This window comes from Sus scrofa, chromosome 14, assembly GCF_054392235.1.
Source record: "Sus scrofa isolate SSC_HxYL_T2T_F1_AM1 chromosome 14, Sscrofa_HxYL_maternal_Yorkshire_Landrace_v2.0, whole genome shotgun sequence".
Taxonomy (NCBI): domain Eukaryota; kingdom Metazoa; phylum Chordata; class Mammalia; order Artiodactyla; family Suidae; genus Sus; species Sus scrofa.
The window spans coordinates 101,650,994-101,670,896 of NC_139396.1; the positions used below are offsets into that span (position 1 = coordinate 101,650,994).

At 44.2% G+C, this 19,903-nt stretch overlaps 1 protein-coding gene and 1 long non-coding RNA gene across 39 annotated transcripts in view; both read right to left on the reverse strand.

The window, feature by feature from the left end:
• The window catches only part of KCNMA1 (potassium calcium-activated channel subfamily M alpha 1), a 753,494-nt gene that overhangs the window by 74,879 nt on the left and 658,712 nt on the right, over positions 1-19,903 (reverse strand). For 34 of the 38 annotated variants that reach the window (XR_014825729.1, XR_014825730.1, XM_084993162.1 and 31 more), the window contains 2 exon segments: positions 14,608-14,701; positions 1,299-1,422 (listed from right to left, as the gene is read on the reverse strand). Coding sequence is in view for 36 of the 38 variants with exons in the window: in XM_084993162.1 (XP_084849288.1) it covers positions 1,299-1,422; positions 14,608-14,701 (218 nt within the window). In the remaining 2 variants the exon portion in view is untranslated. 38 annotated transcript variants of the gene reach the window in all.
• On the reverse strand, positions 5,218-10,575 carry LOC146396899 (uncharacterized). Its single transcript, XR_014828183.1, has 2 exons — positions 8,457-10,575; positions 5,218-8,202 (listed from the first exon to the last, which is right to left on the reverse strand). It is a non-coding gene; the product is annotated as an uncharacterized LOC146396899 (long non-coding RNA).

Sequence of the window (19,903 nt, forward strand, 5' to 3'; positions counted from 1 at the left end):
GGATTAGAGGACAAAGCCATTCTGAGGCACTGGAAGAGTCCTTTCTTAAGAAGGGTGGCCATGACATCAGAAATGATAGGATTTTCCTGGCTGACATAAAGGGGAGGCCACAGCAATCTAGGGATTAGAAGGCACAAGAGAGAAAGAACCTTTCCGACTGACCTTCCTGATTATTAATCCATTTTTCATGGATTAGCAAGACAATCAAGCGTAGGAAAGCCAATGCAGGCATTAAAATCTAAAGCTGTTAATCGGACAAGTCTAAAGAGTAGACTGGATTGTTATCTAGGCTGGCATTCCTGGGACAGACCAGAAGAAGCCTATTGCTGCTACTGAGAACAGCCAAGCATGAAATGGGGCTCTGAGCCCCAGACTCCCTGAGGTAGAGCATTGCCATCCTTGTCTTCATCAGCAAACGTGATTTTCCTGCCTATGTCATGTGCTATAAAGGGCCACAGATACAAGGCTATTACCTACAAGGACCCAATGCACTATTACAAACAAGTAACAATACAGGTAGCATTCATATTCCTTCCTGGCATTCAATAATAATAATAATTAACAAGAATAATCATAAAGTTTACTGAGTCATATGATGGGTTTTAATCTTCACTGCAACCCTATGAGTTAGGGTTATTCTCATCCCATCTTCTTATACATAAGAGAACTGAAGTACAAAGAAGTCCCCTGTGCTGTAAACTATGTCCAATCGCTTGGGTTAGAACATGATGGAAGATAGTATGAAAAAGAAAAAAAGAATGTGTGTGTGTATATATATATGAATGACTGGGTCACTTTGCTGTACAGCAGAAATTAAAGGAATATTACAAATCAAATCTACTTTAATTAAAAATTTTAGAAAGACAATATATGATGCAATCAACACCATTTTATAGCATCATGAAAATAGATGTAAGTAAAACATAAAAAATAAAATATGAAGAGATCAAGTGACTCATCCAAGGCCTCACAGTTACCAATGGCACAGGCAGGCTCTGGGCCCAGAGCCACGTCCACAAGTGTTAGGGTACACACTGCCTCCCATGATGCCTGCCACACAGCACGTGGTCACCTCTTGCGGTAATGAGCCAATAAATATTCAGAGATTGAAAATTCCACCCTCAGCTCATGTTCTGGTGAGAGTTCTAGCTGCTTCCATGTATGTCCTAAATATTAACTATCAAAAATAATTAGGACCAGGGACTGTCACTGTACCACGGAGTTCAGAAAACCTCATTCCTAGCAAGCATAATATGGGACAGAAGCGGATGGCATCGATTCTGCAATCTGTCACTCACCAGGATGACTTTCTCTATCTCCTTGGGTGCACACCAGTGAAACATCCCCGTAGAGTCGTACTTCTTCACGTTGGAGTCCATGTTGTCAATCTGATCATTGCCAGGGATTAACAAGGGGTCATGCCTGGGGAGAACAGGACAGGAAAACCTAAGTGGAAAATGTGGTAAATTATAAATGGAAAGTGCCCCCTTAGTTACATCTCAGAGGAGATAAAAAGATGCAGAGGAAGCAGTTGTCACTGAAGGCCATTCTTTGGCTTGCAGAACCCATCCTTTGAAAGATAACTGGCCCTAAACCACCACCACTTCCTGGCCATGCAGGTGACTTCTGTCAGGTCATCATTCTGCCTCTCTCTCTTGTTCCTCTTTTTTTTTAAATGGACTTCACATCATCCGGTAGATTTAATCTCCCTTTCTATGGACGTCTCCCTCCTCCCATTCTCGTTTTACCAGCTCTCCAGTCTCTCCAGGACACACAAATACAGACACACACACACACACACACGCGCTTACATGCACACGAACACCCCAAAGGGTTGTTATTAGCATTGGCAATGAAGAGGAAGGAACTCGAATAGAGCCTCATGCTGACTGACTGGCATGAGGATGGAAAGCCAATTACTCGCTCGTTCTGACTACAACTTCTGACGTGATGCTCTTCGCAGTAAAAGCTTTAACAGGCTGCACTTTAAATATTTTAGCAATTTGCCCAATCAGATTTTGCTCTCCCCGGCTGAAGCCCTTTAAAGATTCAGCAGCGTGTCACTTCAGAGCAGATTGACTACCAAATGCCCACATCTGGAATACACGATTTCAATACTAAACAACACCCCCGCTCCCTGCCTTGACAACTGTATTTGCACTAACTGTCTAATGACGCTACCCCCACCCCACCCCCACCTTCACCTCCCAACTGCCACACTCTTTTGACGAGAGTCTCAAACTCAGACACATCTTAATAAACTTGTCTTGAATTCTCAGGGCTACCTTCACCCTCTCTTGCCTTGTTTACTCGTGGAGAAGAAAGATGCCTCTACAGAGGCCTCCCCTCCAGTGGACTGGCAGAGCCCTACCGACAACCTTAAGAATTACAATCGAATCAGGCAGCTCTAACAAGCTTACAGCTAAGAAATATAATCCTGCACCTTGGCCCGTGGCCATTGCCTAGATTCTTTCTCTGATAGTGATTTTTTTCTTCAGTTTGGAGGGAGGTATTTGGGTTTCTGCAACAATAACCGCAAAAAATTAGGACATAGCGATCTGTGCAGTGGAGCTATTTTTCCTTAATAATCTTGTCAATTCAAGATAGAAAATATAAATTGAAATGCCAAAGAGTTATTGTAAAGTTATTTTACCTTTTTTTAAATTTTTGGCCATGACCATAAGGCATGCAGAAGTTCCTGGGCCAGGAATTGAACCCATGTCACAGTTGAAACCCAAGACACAGCAGTGACAACACTGGATCCTTAACCCACTAGGCCACCAGGGAACTCCTATTTTATCTTTTTTTTTTTTTTTCTTTTTATGGCTGCATCTTCAGCATATGGAAGTTCCCAAGCTAGGGGCTGAATTGAAGCTGTAGCTGAGGCTTATGCCACAGTCATATCAACATTGAGCCAAGTCGCATCTGTCACCTACACTGCAGCCGGCCTCAGTGCTGGATCCTCAACCCACTGAGCCAGGCCAGGGATCAAACCTGCATCCTCATGAATACTAGTCGGGTTCTTAACCCACTGAGCCACAACAGGAACTCCTTATTTTACCTTTTAAACCATCTCTATAAAGCATTAAAGGGTGAACTTTAGTTATTAGTCCTCAATTCTTAGTATTCTTCCTCTGAAATTTCTCTGATGCTTCCCATTTATATGTTCAGGACACAGAGTGGAATAGCAGCCCACCCTACCCAGTCCACAGACCTAGAATTAAGCTTTCAGGATCTCTACTGTGGGCCTCTGAATAGGCTTTAATTCCATGTAAATGGGAAGACTCTCACCACATTTATTTATTCCTGAGAATTTTCTTTTAGGCTATATGCCAAATGACAAATATCATGTGAGGCAATCCTGCCTCACATGTTCATTGCCTCACATATATCATATGAGGCAATGAACATGCTAGATTCCTATAAGAACTGTTATATCTGATCTTTAAAGGAGAAGAACTATCAGCTTGGAATAACATCTCAGTAGCTGGGTTGCTGGAAAACCTGGAGGTGTTGTAAACCAGCAGGTCACCTTTCAAATACTGAGCTCAGTCAAAAACGCTAAAATAAAAAGGCAGTCGCTGCTAAGAACGGGTCACAGATCAGGGCAAGAGCAAACTTTGAGGGTTTTTGTTGTTGTTGTTGTTCTTTAAGAATCTTTAAGCGTTCTCTACACATCCACTATCCACCATAAAGAAGAGGTTTGAGAAAGCCAACAGAATGAACTCTTCCTTCCCAGCCCTAGAAGAACGTCTTTTAGTTGCAAGAGGAGCTTCATAAATTTGCCCTGATAATATAAAGCCAGGTTGTTTATTGGTTGTGGTGGAAGTATTGTCTCAGGAAGGTCTGAGACCTTCAGGATTTATATTCATATAATATTAGCGAGTAAGTAAATGATGTAGTAGGTTGGACAAAATTGCTTTCAGAAAACATGTGCCTTGAGAGAGAGGAGATACATTTTGATTCCCTATCTTTCTGGGAAGGACTTATCCCCTTGGTTACACTGGCCTCCAACCCTCATCTTAGAAAAGTAAATAAATAAACCTGATGACCAATTGACCCTCAACGAGAAGAAAAAAGACAGCTTTTTAATGTCAAGCCTCATTATCTAGGGTGCGGATTTGGGTGCACCAGGTGTTATCTGACAATCATGCAAGCCATGATTTGGGCTGGAAGCATCCGGGAAGTCTCAGTATGCCATGCTGCACTTGGTACTTTCTGCAAGCCTCAGCTTGTCCTGGATACTAATTTTTTTCTTTTTTGGGTGCTCCGTGGCATATGGAGTTCCTGGGCCAGGGATCGGATTCCTGAGCCACAGTTGGAGATCTAGGCCAAAGTGGTAGCAACACAGGATCCGTTCACCCACTGTGCCAGGATTGGGACTGAACTTTCGTCCCAGTGCTGCAGATAAACTGCCAATCCTGTTGCATCATAGCAGGAACTCCTGCCCTCAATAAGTTAAATGTAATTCACCCAGGATTATTAAAAGGGGGGAGGGCGCTGATCTGAAGACTGTCAAAGAGATACCTGAACAAAGGTATTTCCTTTTCTGACCAGTCATGGTACCTGAAATTTGAACTTTGGTTTCTTGAATTGCCATAGCAACCAATAAACATGAATTCCCCCCTTTTGTGCCAGGGATGAGGGATGCTGAAATGATGAAGGTACAGTCCCTAGTCGAAGAGAGGGTTGTGATAACAGCAAGCGAGAGAGTAGATGTCAGTTGACGGTCGCAAAACACTGTGGTAAGTGCTATAGTAAAGTCCTGTGCAAAGTGGTATGAGAACATCAGGAAAGCCGTTAATTGCCTGGTATCTGCGTAACATCAAGGAAGCCTTTGCAAAGAAGGCAACATTTGACTTGAACCCTGAAAGATGAGGAGGCATCTCGGCACAGTCTAGCAATGACCCGCTCATGGGACTCATTTAGAGAATTGAGACACAAAAGAAAAGAGCCAAAGAAAGGCACCCAAAAACCATGGCTGAAGAGGTTGTACTGCCTGACCTGAAGTATAGAAGACTCAGGCCAGGCACACCAGCTGCCCTCAGATGTGCAATGGCCATCACGTGGGAGATGGCTGCCATCAAGTGGCTGTCAGTTCAACTGACTGAGTATGACTGAAGGACTCCATCAGTAACTGATGTAGAAAGCAAACTAGGGATTTCAATGGAGCCAAAGTTAAGTTTCCAAGAATGAAGAGTGTTATACAAATTGAAGTTTGTTTTTTTTTTTAATGACACAAGTTGTTTCCCAAGGCAGTAGAGTGCACATCATTTAAGACACACCTGAAGAGCTGTAGATTCAGAGGGGATTTTGTTATACATGTTGGGTGAGCCTAGAAGATCTTTAAGATTTGAAGTACTGTTCTCTCAATGAAGGAGACGTGACCGGAAGGATTTCGGAAATACTGTTAAAAGGGTATTAAAAGGTTGGAGGGCATGGAATAAGTATAGAAAAGTTGTTGTTGGAGCAAAGATGGGAAATTAGAAGGACTGAAGATTGATGACTAGAACTGTTCCTCACTAACTGGCTCCAGAGCCAAAATGTCTATCTTCAAGTCTTGGCTCATCAACGACTTGTTATATTGTGCCTTGCCTCAGTTTCTTCATCTGTAAAGTGGGAATGTTAAACATCACCATTAATTAATGGATTCAATTTGAGGATTATATGAGTAAAAATATGGCATGCACTTGGCCTTGAACCTGACACAGAGCATGTCCTCAATAAATGTTAATGACCATTATTATTATTATTTTTTTTATACTTTGCTTAGAACCCGCTCATATGTTATAGCTCTTACAATGGTAAAAGGAGACAGAAAAGAGAATGGGTCTTTACTAAAGAGCTAGGGTCCTCCTATTATTATTTCTATGATTATACTGCTGCTACTACTACAGATGCTACTGAGATGAAGAGCCAGGCTGGGCTGAGCCTTTACACATGTTGCTGTAGTAAAACTTTTACCTACATTCGATGATTTACTTGTCATGATAACACTTCAAGGTAATTTCTGTTATTATCCCCCATTAGTAAGAATGGGAAACAGAGTGGATGCGTAATATGGCCAGGGTGGCATGGGTATTAAGAGGAGATACAAGGCTTTGAGCAGAGAGTTCATCTCAACTGGACACAGGGCTGCTTGGCCCGCATCTCACCCACTCCCACTTGCAGGATCTTGCTCACTCTCCCCTTCAGCGCCCCAGCCACAGTGCCCTATGTTGCGAAGAGTGGGAAAGCAGCATGGCAGGCATTTATGAAATGCATAGCTTGTGCGAATAATCAGCAGGAAATTTCCCCATGAGCCCCTGCCACAACTATGCTAAGGAGAGCCTCAACAATCAATTAAGACTTGGTGAGCTTTTGTCTTTTCCTAATATCTGAAGGCTCTATTTAGGAATATCTACCTTTTCATAACAACCGAGGGGCCCTAGTGAGTTAAATTTTTCATAGCTATGCTTCTTGAATCTCAGCTCACACCTCCAAAGTCCACAGCTAGAAATTAAGCATGCCTGACTTCAAAAAAAGAATAAAAGATCATTGTTTGGAGGGTTTGCAAAGGAAGGAATGCCACTTGCCATCAATTGATCCCAGGAAGTGAACTAAATGCCCAGCTACAGCAGACACACAGAAAGCTTGCCTTGAAGACAACAGCCTAAAGCAAAACCACAAATCCCTTTTCTAGCAAACCTGCTGTGAGGGAGCTGGCATTATATTTTAAAGAGCATAGTTCCCCTTAGAGGAAAATCCAAGTCTCTTTCTGTGACGGTGGGTTCAACACTGGGTTTCAGATATTTAAAGTACAAGAAACCAAACCCAAGCAAAAAAAACAAAAACAAAAACAAAAACAAAAAAGGGAGGAAAGAGAAAAGTTACAAAATGGTTTTAAAATTGCATCCTTTCTCCTGCTTGATTTTCAGGACCTCTTTTCTCATCACATGATAATGGCCTTTGCTATCATTACAAGCGTCCTATCTCGATAGAAGCTAACCCTGCAGTGGTCTTCCTAGGAAACGGGAGGCTTGATAAAATTGGGCAATTTCACATGCCTCTGCAGGCCTTTCAGTACCAGGGGCAAATACTGGTCTTACTGAGTATCTATTACATCAGGCACCATTGTAAGGGTCTCAGGATACTCTGAAGCCTCACAGTTTGCCTCCAGTGTTCCTCCTGAGCTTTCCTCCTCCATAACCTCAGAGACAGAGCTTGCTTTCCCTTCCCAGGAGCTCTTACAGAAACAAGATGCTCTTTCAGAGGTAGGAATTTGCCTGTCTGTCTTATCCATTAGTTGGTGATCTTCAAGGCAAGGGAGTTCCTCTTTTACTCCTCCATGCATTTCCATAAGCTAACAGAAATCTCAGTAGATTCTCACTAAACAACCAACCACCAAGAAATGCTGATGAATGACCTCTAATCTCTGAACATCTCAAACTATTCAACCTATTCACCAGACCTTCTATGGAGACCAGAAGTGTCCAGTGAAAGCCTACTGACCTTGGATATCTTGATATAAAAATCAAGTCTCTTACACTGCTTTTCACTTTACAGGGACAGTCTTTGAAACAGGGCATCATGATGGGAAGGCAGACTCTGCAATATGTCTTTAACCAGTCAGGCTGTCTAGAGCATGCCCAGAGCCAGCTGCTGTAACCCATAAGCCGAGGGGACTCATGTCTGATGCCCCATGGTAGTCAACACAGATGTTCTTAATTAAGCAACAAGTCAATGCTCCAACTCCAGATCTGAGCATTTCTGCGAGAAGACTCTCAACACATGAAACTCCAAATCCCATAAGCAATGGTTCTCAAAGCATGGCTCCACACCAGCCACCACAGCGTCATCTGGGAGCTTCAGACAAATGCAATTCTCCAGCCCAGCCCAAACCTACTGAATGAAGGTCTATTTTAATAAAATACTCTAGAAGATTCCAATGCCCATTAGAGCTGGAAGATCATTGCCATAACGTTTTGCCCAAATGGAGAATCTCTGTGGTTTGATTCAATTCTACCAATGCCAGCAACTATTTGTAGCATCCAGACTGGAAGGCTATGGTTCTATCCAACCAGGCCAGGACTAGAGTGGGGCCAGAGAGGGGCCTAGGAGCAACTTTTAGGGAGGCCCTCACATGCCTCACTCTAGTCCTGATCTTGCTCTTCAAATGGAGACTGAAGATCTGATGACAAAAGCACACCCAGGTTGCCTACTCTGACTCTCTCTCTCTGTGATGCTCTTGAACTTGAGGGACTGTGTCAACCCGTGATGGAGATTCCTCACTGGGAGGCCACACAAATGACTCTCTGGCTGACCTCTATTTCTAAGAGCTCATCAGCAAATAAGCATAAAAGAAGCAAATGAAATATTTGTTCTCATAAAGTGCAATGCTTATAATTCAGTTTTTTACCATTCTTTCTCCCCATTGCTTCTTCCACTCCAGAGAAGACAATGCAGCTGTGAGAAACTAAGTCTTTCAGTGTCACATGCAAGAACAGCAGGTCACGTGTGTGGGTCTCTGGCTGCTCTGGCCACAGGTGACTGTAGGGGGTTTCAGGTAGTCTCCTTGAAAGGGCCCATACTGGGTTTGCCTCACCATAAATGCTTCTGCCTCATTCTCAGAGGCCTTTTATCTCCAGGTGAATTCTATTTCCCACTATGTTGCCAGGATCCTGACTTTGGGATTCTGGCTCCTAACTCACCCTCCAACACGGCCCCCACCATCCTGTGTAATGATCAGCACTCCTGAGACATGGCTGCTTACTGCCCTGCCTGCATCTCCCACCAGACGGCCATCCTTGGAGCCAGCTTGAGAAAACCTTCAGGCCACCCTGGCCAAACTTCCTGTATCTCTCTACTTACATTTTTTTTTTTCCCTGCCCAACAAGTGAACAATCAAGAACTGTTGCTACCCTGTATGTCATCTCTTGCTAGGCAGTCACTCTTCTCCGAGGAAGAAGGAAATTACTGCCTTTATGTTTGGGAGACAAGCTGGGAGAGCTGACAGTCCTTCAGTCCTGGAGGAGAGCATATGCGATGCTCTTGAAATGAGGGAACAGGATAATGACCCTCTGCGGCACATGCAACGTGTCCAGGGACCTGTGTCAAATCCATCGAGCCTTGGTAGGATGAGACCGACTATTTCTTTCTTCTCCAGTCCCGTGGGGGCCTGTCATTTGCTATTTGTTTGTGCATTAAGAGGTGAATTTACTTAGCTAAGCTGTCCCAGTCTTCCTTCTTTCTTCTGCCCAGTGGAAGAAACAGTGAGAGTGGCATTCTGTCCCCAGCACTGAGTGGGTCAGGTCACTTTGCCATTCTTCATGACTACAGCCTTTCAAGCTAGCGGTCCTGACACAAAGACCCCAGGAAAGGTATGAGGAAAAAGAGAAGGGACTTAACTAGCAGATGAGTTTATTACACTTAATGATCAGTTACTACCCAAGAAGATAATCTGTTGTCCTCAAATCCTATTTCCACTCTCATTCAGAAAACAAATATTAAATGTGTCCTGGGTCTTATGATATGATGCTCATTTGGCAGTGTTTGATTTCTGGTTTTGGCATTGTCATTCTTGCTAGCCTGGCTGGGGGCTATGTCTTTCCATAAAATGCCCACCCAGGACATCCCGAGGAAATCCTTATTGTCCCTGGCATCTAACACAAGTCCCCTAGGACCTGAAGAAAGAGGTGTAACTAATGTCAGGGATGCTGTGTGTCCTTCTTGGGAAGACTGCTTCGCTCACATCTGGTCCACTGTTCTACAGCAGACCCTGAATGGTTGATACCCAAAGGCCTTTGGCAGAGGCTGGGGCAGAGGTGGGCCTTCTGTTCACACCTCTGAATTCATGTGACTGTGTCTTCAGCAAGCCATGAAGGGTTCTAACTCCTTCCTTGTACTGCCATCAGTGACCCTCCCAAAACACAAGTTAGGGCACTGCCTCCTCAGAAACCTGCAAGGCTTTTGCTTCTGACAGAAAAGGCCTTCATGACTGGGTGCCAGAACACTCTCATATTTTCAACACCAGTGATGCCATTCTAGGAACTCCTTGATCCAGACACATCTATTCCCTCCATGGGGCAGAAGAGTGAAGGAGTTAATAAGGTGAGTTTGGAAACAAAAGTGTCTGGATTCAGCTCTTCCTAATTAGTCAAGACTTACTAGATTTACTACTCTTCATATGTCTGTGACTCAGCCTCCTTGTTTACAGACTGGAAGAAAGAGCAACCCTTCCTCATGGAGCCATAGTTAGGATTCAGTGAATTAACAGGAAGGATGCTCTGGGAATGATGCCTAGAATCTGGCAAACAACGGAAACCGGAAGGTAACGCTGTTAGAGAATTCTCATCACGTGGGGCCAAGTTCAAGGACACATCCTTCACATGCCAAGCTCAGACTCTCAAACCAGAATTAACAAGGGTCTGCTCTAGTCTCAGGGCCCATGCTGGCAGATCTTAAAATAGTTCTTATTCTATTCTGCTGTGTATGCTTGTCTGTCTCCCACATTGAACTGTGAGCATCTCCAAGACATGGGATCCATGTCATCTGAAGACTGCAATCCATCTTACTTTAGATCCTCAAAGCCCTTCCACAACATCTTGAAAACAGTGGGCTCTCATAACATTTCCCAGAGAAGAATTAACCTGGGAAAAGAAATAGAAGCAGGCAGCTGAGATCCATCACCTTTTAGGGTTGCATTTTAGGGTTGCATTTGCATGTGGGATTCCAGGCCTTTCCTCCATACTGTCGAGCCACCGAAGACAACTTCTCAGCAGCCAAAAAGCATTTGTGAAGGCAACTACTCAGAGGTGGTTGTGAAATGAACTGAATGTCATAGTAACCGGGGCAGGAATTCAGGGAATCTCCTTCAACTGTGGTCAAAATGGTGTCAAAGGAACTTTTTTTTTTTCCCTAGAGAGAGCTTTCTAGAGAGATTTCACTAGATAGTCAAAGGGGGCTGGGAGGCCCCCCCAGTTAAGAACCCTTGACTTAGTTTTTTAGACACCAAATTCTCACCCACTAGAGAGTTTATGACTGAAGGGAGACACAGCATTCTTTATGGGGCACAAACCTGCTGAGCAGGGAGAACTGGACAGCAGTGCTTGGTGATTTTAGAAGAAAACTAGGAGAGGTTCCTAATAATTCTGTGTTAAGAGCAACAGGAAGACAAATACCAGGACCCTGGCTACCTCCTGGGCCTGCTGCTTGGCAGGGTGTCAGGCCACAGGCATCTCTTCTGACACCTGGTCCCCTGCCTTGGAGCACAGATAGTCGCCACTTGGCTCCGTCTGGACGTGAGGTGGTTGTCCATCAGGATGACTGAAACACGTACTGCCTCAGGATCCGGACACACAAAACGAGGCAGTTCATCTAATGATTGTGCAGAGAGGGAAGTAACACTTAAAAACCAAGGTAGGCCCGATACCACAGCAAAGGGGAGACCAAGGTCATTAGTGCCAGGTGCCTATAGCATTTCATGCTGGTGGACGGCTGGCAAGGACCCTTCACGCAGGAGCCTGCTTTATTTACAGAGGCCACAGTGGTAAATTAAAGCCCAGCCCAGCCCATTCTGGGCTCCCTGGTTTCTCCTGGAACTGTTCCTATCACTGCCCATAGGCCACTAAAACCTGCCTGCATTCAGAATGATTGATTCCGCGCAAGCAGCGAGCCACAAACTCTGTCGAAACATCCACTTCAAATGAGTCATTAGCTTCCTTTACGGATGTTTCTGGTCATAAGGAATAGGGCCTGCGAGTCCTATATTTTGTAGAGTAGAAAGGGAATGTTTGAAGATTGGGGGGCAGGGGAACCTAGAGAAGCCGGAAGGCGGTGCATGAGCCCCTCTGTTTTCTGTCAATCAGCAAGAAGGAGCTAGACAAGGAGTTCCCCTTGTGGCTCAGCAGGTTAAGAATCCAACTGGTATCCACAAGGATGCGGGTTTGATCCCTGGCCTCCCTCAGTGGGTTAAGAATCCATTATTGCCGCAAGCTGCTGCAGAGGTCGCAGATGCGGCTCAGATCTGGTGTTGCTGTGGTGTAGGCCGGCGACCACAGCTCTAACTGGAGCCCTACCCTGGGAACTTCCATATGCTGTAGGTGCTGTCCTTAAAAGAAAAAGAAAAAAGGCGGGGGGGGGGGGGGGAGCTGGAAAAAATAAGCCTCAGCAACCTCATGACCAGGACCAGGGCTTCAAACCAAATCAAACTGCCCACAGGCTCTTCATTCATACCCCAGAAATGAAGCGAAACAAAGAGAGGGCTCGACACTCCGTCTTGGCTCCCACCTCAGAAAGAGTCTGTAGAGGACCCAAAACACAGAAAGTCACGGGAAACAAGGGGGATCTAAGGCTTTCTGCCTCATCAAGGGGTAGCCCCTTCCAGCTGAGCGCCAATCGAGATTGTCGCAGGCTGGTGGGGCCGAGTGCCTGGTGACAGTAGCCATGGGCGTGGCTACACAGCCCCAAGGCACCAGGACCAGAAACCCAAGTTCTGTAGCTTGGCAAGTTGCAGCTCACCGCCTGCCCCCCGTTTAGCAACTCTGATGTACCACCGAGCAGACAGCTCCAGCCCAGGATGACTGCCTCCCTCAGCCCCTCACCGACAGGCAATGAAAGCAAGACCCACTTTGAAAATTCTCCCCCATCATGCAAACTGACACAGGCATGCTTTTCAAAAACCCACAGCCAATCTGTTGATCATTACTTATTTACAAAGGCCTTCGGGCAGAAAGTCCTGTAAAAACCATACTTGATACGGTATATACTAGCTTTTTCTGCTTGTGGAAAAAAAAGTTCCCCCAAGGCTACCTCAAACCATCACTTTCTATTGCACATAAAATGTAGCGTGTAACACTAAAGTATTTAATATATATGGTATAATATATCTACAGGAAAGGCATTTGTGTAGAAGTATGTTACCCTGGATTTGGTAATTTGATGTTTTGCTGAAGGCTACGACTTAAAAAAGCTTCCACCTCGTACAGAAGACCTGTCATCTTGGTACCCAAGAGCCAACAGAATAAAGAAGTACCCTTAAGCAGCAAAACTTTGACACAGCTTTGAAGCATATGAAAACAGTATAACTCCTCAGAATTATTATTACTCAAGATCAAAGAAATGAGCCATACTTTACATAGCAAACAGGGACAGGGAATTTGGCTCCAAAGGTTTCAGATTTTTCAGACTTCTCTTTATTTATTTATTTGCGTCTCTAAATTTAGGCAAACGATAAGGGCCTGAGCTTTTTCTCTACTTTAAATCAATAAAACCATGAGTATTAGATAAGGCGATTACCTAAAGGTGAGTAAATAGAGAACGGATGTTAGCAGGACAACTGGCATCATAAAACCGAGAAGCTTGGCAGTTGGCACATTTTATTCCTCCTCATAAACTGTAAACAAGCATGTAAATCAGCAACACCCAAGCAAGCCTGAGCGAGGGGGAGGCAGAGATCTGCTAAGGAAACACTTAACAGCCGTCTCCATCCTACAAAGGGAGTCATGGAGAGCCCAGAAGAAGCAGATGCTTAGAGAAGGGGGGAAGGAGGAGGCCATCGCCATTATTTTGTATCAATAATCGAAGTAGGGACAATGGCCAGTGGCAATGAAAGTAATGGAAGAAAGTATTGTCAAGATGGCAGGTGTTTCCTTGGGGGGAACCATTTAGGGAAAGCAGGGCAAATCTGAAATCACTCCCATTTCATTGAGGTGCTGGAGAGGTAGGCTGTTGAAGGAAATGAACACAAGGACTGGCAGATGAATCGAGGACCAAAAAAGGGAGATGAAAGACGAAGAGGCCAAGAAGAGGAACCAGCAAAACTCTACTGAAAACTGGCTTCACTTGCCATTTCCTAGTGGAAGCTGTGGTCAAAAGAGAAGAGAGAGGGAGGGAGAAAGCAGCAAAGGAAGGAAGCAAAGAAGGAAGCAGGGAGTGGTGGGGGGGAGGGAGGAAAGGGAAGGAGGGAGGAAAGAGAGAAAAAGAGAGAAAAAGAGTACACACAAGCTCTATTCCATAATTAATATTGCTTTTAGCCTGAGCAGAACTGGATTACTTTTGAACTTTGCTTTGGCAAATCCACAGATTATTAGACTTTTTTATCAGTCAAAATCAATTAACAGAAATTTCATTTCAATCGACAGGATAAAGAGAAGGTAATCTTCAGGTTCATTTTTGATTGTGATGCTACATCGCACATATGGCCTTAAGTACAGAAAACAGTCCTCGGAGGGGCTCCAGCAGAAAGAGACTTGCCAGAGGCGAACTAACCACCCGAGCGCCTCTGATTGGCTGCCTCCGTCATTAGTGCCACGGCTGTTTAGGAACTACACATAGACAGGACATGGTGACAGCTAAGACTTTAAAGCCTATGTATTTTTCAAACAGCTTTTCAAACTGTTTTTCATGACAGAATTTTTTCAGCTCTATCATTAACTGCTGACAAGCTGACAGAATAAATACTCCAGCCTTTAAGAAGCCCTCTAACGATCTCGTCCCCTCCTCCGCCTTGAGCTTGGTGGGGAGGGGCGCCTCTGGGCCCGGCGAGGTGGGGGGGTGGGGGGTGGGGGGTGGGGGGGTGGAGGGGGGTGCAAGGAGTGGAGACGAAGCTGGAGGGGGCCCGGTCCTTACCTCATCAGCTTGGGCGAGGAGCTGGGCGAATTCCGCATGCCTCCGTTCCGCTGCTTTTTTTTGGGTGACAGTGTTGACGGCTGCTCATCTTCAACTGGAAATACAGGCAGCTCATGAGATTATGAACAGTTTGAGGGCAGACTGTGCAATACAGGCAAGATATCAAAGGACACACACTCATGGCTCAGTCACTCACTAGGAACTCATGGCCATCTCTTAAGACCCAATGACAAAGACCAAGGCGTTAGTCAAAGAGGCGGGCTTAGGCAAGGTGAAAGCATCACCTCTTTACACTCCAGTGATTGAGCATGCACTTTAAACAGACTAAAACAGTTTGTAAACACCCTGCCATAAGAAAGAAATCATAAAATATCTGCATACAAGTCTATGTATAAATATATCTATGGAAACATCCCCTCATTATGCTGAGAATTCATTTTGGTTACTTTGCTTTGCTGGGTAACCGAATTGGTTTTTCTTGTAACCAAAATCAGAAATAAAGTTGTCTTTGGGGCAGCAATGTAAGAGCTGCCAGCTGGCTGCTTCTGCAAATGAACCAACGGAACTGGTTCCTTATTCCTGCAAGTCAGAGGAAGAGCCTTGGAGAGATAGGCAAAGATTTTGCAGCCTTAACAGCCAATGTTGCAATCAGTGAGGACTGGGAACATTGGTGTGTTCTGGCTCAAGAATCTCAGCCCAGCTCAGCTCTTGTTGCTCCACCTCCCAAAAGGGGCGTGGGGGGAAACGTGCACATGGGATCCTTTCTTAATTCATTAAGACAGGAGGACCAGGCTGCAAGGTTGGAGGACCAAGCTGGAGAAGAGCACCCAAATGAAGAAGGAGGTTGCCATTGAATGATGTCTCTGATGATGCGGTGGGGGTGGGGAAGGAGGCCAGCAGAGGGAACTGGAAACCAAGGGCTGTTTTCCAAATGTCTCAACCACACAGATCGCTAAGCAATGTGAAGCTTTGCTCACAAACAACACAGCACACGCTACTGCTTTTGCCCAAAGACACCCGCTAATAAGCTTTGTATTAGCCTGCATCATGCTTCTTTTTAAGAGAGCTGCTTGATAATTAGCAGATGCGTACCCAGCCTGTCTCCCAAGGGCATCGGCAGCCAAATCCTAGTCTTCCTCTCCCCACCCCCACAATTCAGGCTATAGCTGTAATGTCAAGAAGGAAAAATAAGATCCTTGGATGCTTATAGTTGACTGGGAGGAAGCACCCCTGAAACTCAAAATATACAGTTACCTTAAAGCCAAGAAGAGAAATATTAGCAGTGATGACATCAAAAGAAGCTTGATGTACATTAATGGTGTACAAGTCTCCAGTGGGGAAGGAAATGCCACTTCAGCTCCTTGATATTAGCCAGGAAGACCCCTATCGGAACATGCGAGATAGGGTACTTCCCTGAAAACTCTAAATAAATTTTCTGCATTATGATATATGGTCCCAAAGTGAGTCTAACAATCCCACTACCCTCCAAACCTGCTTCAAAGTATCTCCTTGGTACACTCCCTTTTTCTGCTGTCAGTATGAGGTTGTCTAACTTCCGGCCAACACAGGAAAAGGGAACAAGAATGTGGCTGGAGGTGAAAGCGTGATCAGAAGAAATGAAGGCAAGAAAATACCTGCAAACACCCCCAGCCCACACATCCTACCACCTGCTTCCCCTGCCCTGGCCCCCTAGAGGCCCAGACTCAGACGGCGACCCTATCAGTCACTTAGAGCTCCAGGCAGGAACTATATGGCTGGGAGGATATCACATCTTATCAGAAATGAGTATCCGTGGCAAATCACACAGACTCTAAACAGCACTTAAAAGATTAAAGGAAATAAATACTAGCCACATAAATGGTATTGAAAAAAATCACTTAGATGTGATATGCATCTCTCGGCAAGCAAAAAGGCACTCTGAGCCTGACCTGCATTCATCTTCCTTTCATGGGATGGGGGCCGGGCATCACAGGCAATAATGGGGTAGAAAGGCAGTGAGATAGAGAGACAATTGTGTAAGTGTTTTTGCACTTTCCCCACCTTGGAACAGAGTAGAAATTCTTGCATTGACTATCTATGTAATACAAGGTTGTCTTTTAATATGGACCACTTTTAATGACTGCACTATGTGATAACCTAGATTAGTTGAGGAGCATGAGGAACTAAATAACATGTGTACGTGTGAGTGGGTCTGGTAGGGGGCGAAAGTTCTTTTCTTCTCTATCACAGGAGCCTTCTTACAGTTAGAATGAAATATCCAAAAAAGTCTTTTGGCTCACCTGGCCTACTTGGCTAGCTTTATTCAAGGCCAGCAGATGTTGCCATAGTTTTGTCCAATTATACAATGAGTCTGTATTAGTTAAGAAACCACACCCACTGGTATTTCTTCTGGGTTTTTTTTCCCTTAACTTTCTGCATCTGCACTGGGCCTAGAATATAGAGCCCTCTCTGGTTAAATGTCCATTAGCCTCGCACCTTGTCACCGTCTGTTTACCGGCAGTGATCTTCAGATGTGAGACGTGCAAGTTAATACCTGTTCGCCAGCTCCAGGGAAACACCTTGTTCTGATGCTAAAGCCAGCCTCCTTCTATGCAAGGAAACTATTTTCATCGCAACTCCGAAAGATCATCCATCATAATCATGCTGCATTTAAACTGGGACTTGTTCTCTTAAATGAAACGCATGTTCAAAGGTTTCCTCCTGCACTCAAGGCTTGGAAATGTAGATCTGTTCCCTGAAGAGATGGGAGGAAATGTCTCCAGCTTAAATATATGAACGTTAGGTAATGGAGACCATTACAGATGGCTTAGATCCCTCAAGAGCAGTGATAACTTCTTTCTCCTAAGTAGGATATAAACCATATTTAATTATTATCCTGGATATGGATTCTATCAATTTCTGCATATGTAAAGAAAGCAGATTGAGGAAAACTTTTAGGTAATGTAATTTTTTCACGGCCTTTTGTGATGACACGAGAGGAATAAAAATGGAATTAAAAGGGAAACTTAAATTTACTTTCATGAAAGACCAATGTATTGAAGGAATTCCAGTTCGTATTCACCCGCTTTCTGGCTAATTACAACACATTTCTGTCTCTGGCATTTCCACTTGCGTCGTCCTGCTGTGGAAGCCATAGGAAGATATGGTCTTTCCAAGGGACCTGACTTACCAGCTTCTTTCACACACAAACAAGTTCAGGAATCCAACGTGGAATTTTTATAGGAGTTGAACTCCATCCAGTCTCCGAGTACTCATAAAATTCAAGGGCTTGTTTTTGCACATCCCTAAGTATAACACTTAATGTGCCGTTGTAACTTCCCAGTGCTTGCTTGTCTAATAGGCACTGAATCTAACAGTTTTACAGTTTGGGAAGACTCAGTGCTAGAAAAATGTCAGGCAAGTCTAATGAGCCTTCAGATCCCTTGGTTTGCGCTGGAGTTTAATTTAAAGTTACAACGATGTTTTAACATGTTTGCTTATACTTGACTAAAGAGGATTCATTATTTCAATGACATAACCTCCAGACAATGTTCTGGGAATTGATTTAAGATGTGGTGGTAATTCCGACAGCCTTAATGCAGAGTTGAACATCTGTAACAACATTTTAGTCAACTTTTCACTGGCATTCTGTTTTTAAGCAAAAAGCAAGGCAACATCTTCTAGAAACACAGGCCAGAACTCTGGGCTCACTTCAAGATGATCATGTACCTTACTGGATTTTTTTTTCTCCCTTTACAGGCCTAGCTAGCTTTCAAACCCTGTGTCAAGGTTCACCAATGCCTCTTTGCAGGCACTTCAAGTAAGATGGGACAAGGATTCCGCCTTTCAGCTTTCCTAAGTAGTCCAGTGCTGACCCGTGATGGGCTAGATGCTCAACTCCAGCCTGCACACAATCCTTTTCCTGTTTCCTCAACAGGATTTAGGAGGATGATGCCCTTTTAGACTTCAAGGTGAGTTTGTAAAAAAAAAAGAAAAAATAGTTCAAAGCAAATAAACTGGGAAATGTAGTAAAAGGCCAACAACCCATAAACATGAGTCAACCGGCTATCTCCATTACGTTATTAATCACTACATCTGGAGAAACCCACATCTGCACACACTTAGCAGGTCATTAGTAATGTCATATTCACACTGGAATCACTCAGAGTAAGAGGCATGCAAAGTGGCTGGAACACAAAGGCATCTAGCTAACAGGGCTTCCGACTGAAGCCTTGTGCAAGCTGCTAGTTTGGGGGTAGTTTTAATGATTATGATCCTTTTGCATGGGTTTTCTCTTTGGTATTTTGCTGCCCCACAAGCTAAGTGCATGCTGAAATCCATAGCAGTCCATCTTTCTTCTTCCACTGGGCTCAGCATGTTAAGGTAGAAGGGGGGCGGGGTACAGTTATTAAACATTGGAGTGGATTCCAGAACATCCTTCACCTGGCTCGGTCACAAGCCGAGAATTGTGAGTTGTGTTCCTGAACGCAAATGGGTCTTTGGGATAGCGTGATCTAGCGCCAACCTTGACTGCCAAACAATAAGAAAAGAAAATTGAAATTAATCCTTTGTGAAATTTTTCATTAGAAACGTACCAAACCAATTTTAACGTTGAAAAGAATTATAGTTTTAAATTAAAATGGAAGTTTCCTCCCTCACAGCTGAACTTGAGTGTTTTGGGGTTTTGGGTTGATTTTTTTTTTTTGTCGTCTTTTCTTTTATCCCCATGACGTCTTAAAAATCTTTTTGCTGTGTTATTGTCATTGATGTCAAATGGGATAATATGTCACAAGATAATCTTGTTTGTGCCATCATTTCCCAAAATATACTGAGTTCCCTTCTCCCTAATAATATCCACGGACACAGGAAACTCAGTTTTGCAGCAAGACCAGACCCGTTATCTCCTGAAAGCTGCTAAAATGCATCCTATTGCATAATCATGATAGTCCCCGTCATCAACACTCAATGCAAAACTATTGTTTTCATCTCAAAGCACTGGCTTGGTCAGCCCTCTTGGCTGTGGTATTGCTGCCTAACTTGCATTAAGTGCCAGGGGTTTGCCACTCCTATGCAAGGAGTGGTGTGTAGCATCTTCTTGTATCATGAGTGACATCAGTGGAAATCGGGTGTGTGTTTTCAGCCTTTTAGGATGTGAATGTCATTTTACTAAAAATGGCAATTTATGAAATTGCTGGACTAGACATGGAACCGTGTGCTTCCTAGTTCCTGTGGGTTTATTGAACTTCCCCTCTAAGAAAAATCATGTAAGTCACAGTAATACAGTCATTTGGCAATAAAGTAATTCACAAAGGACAAA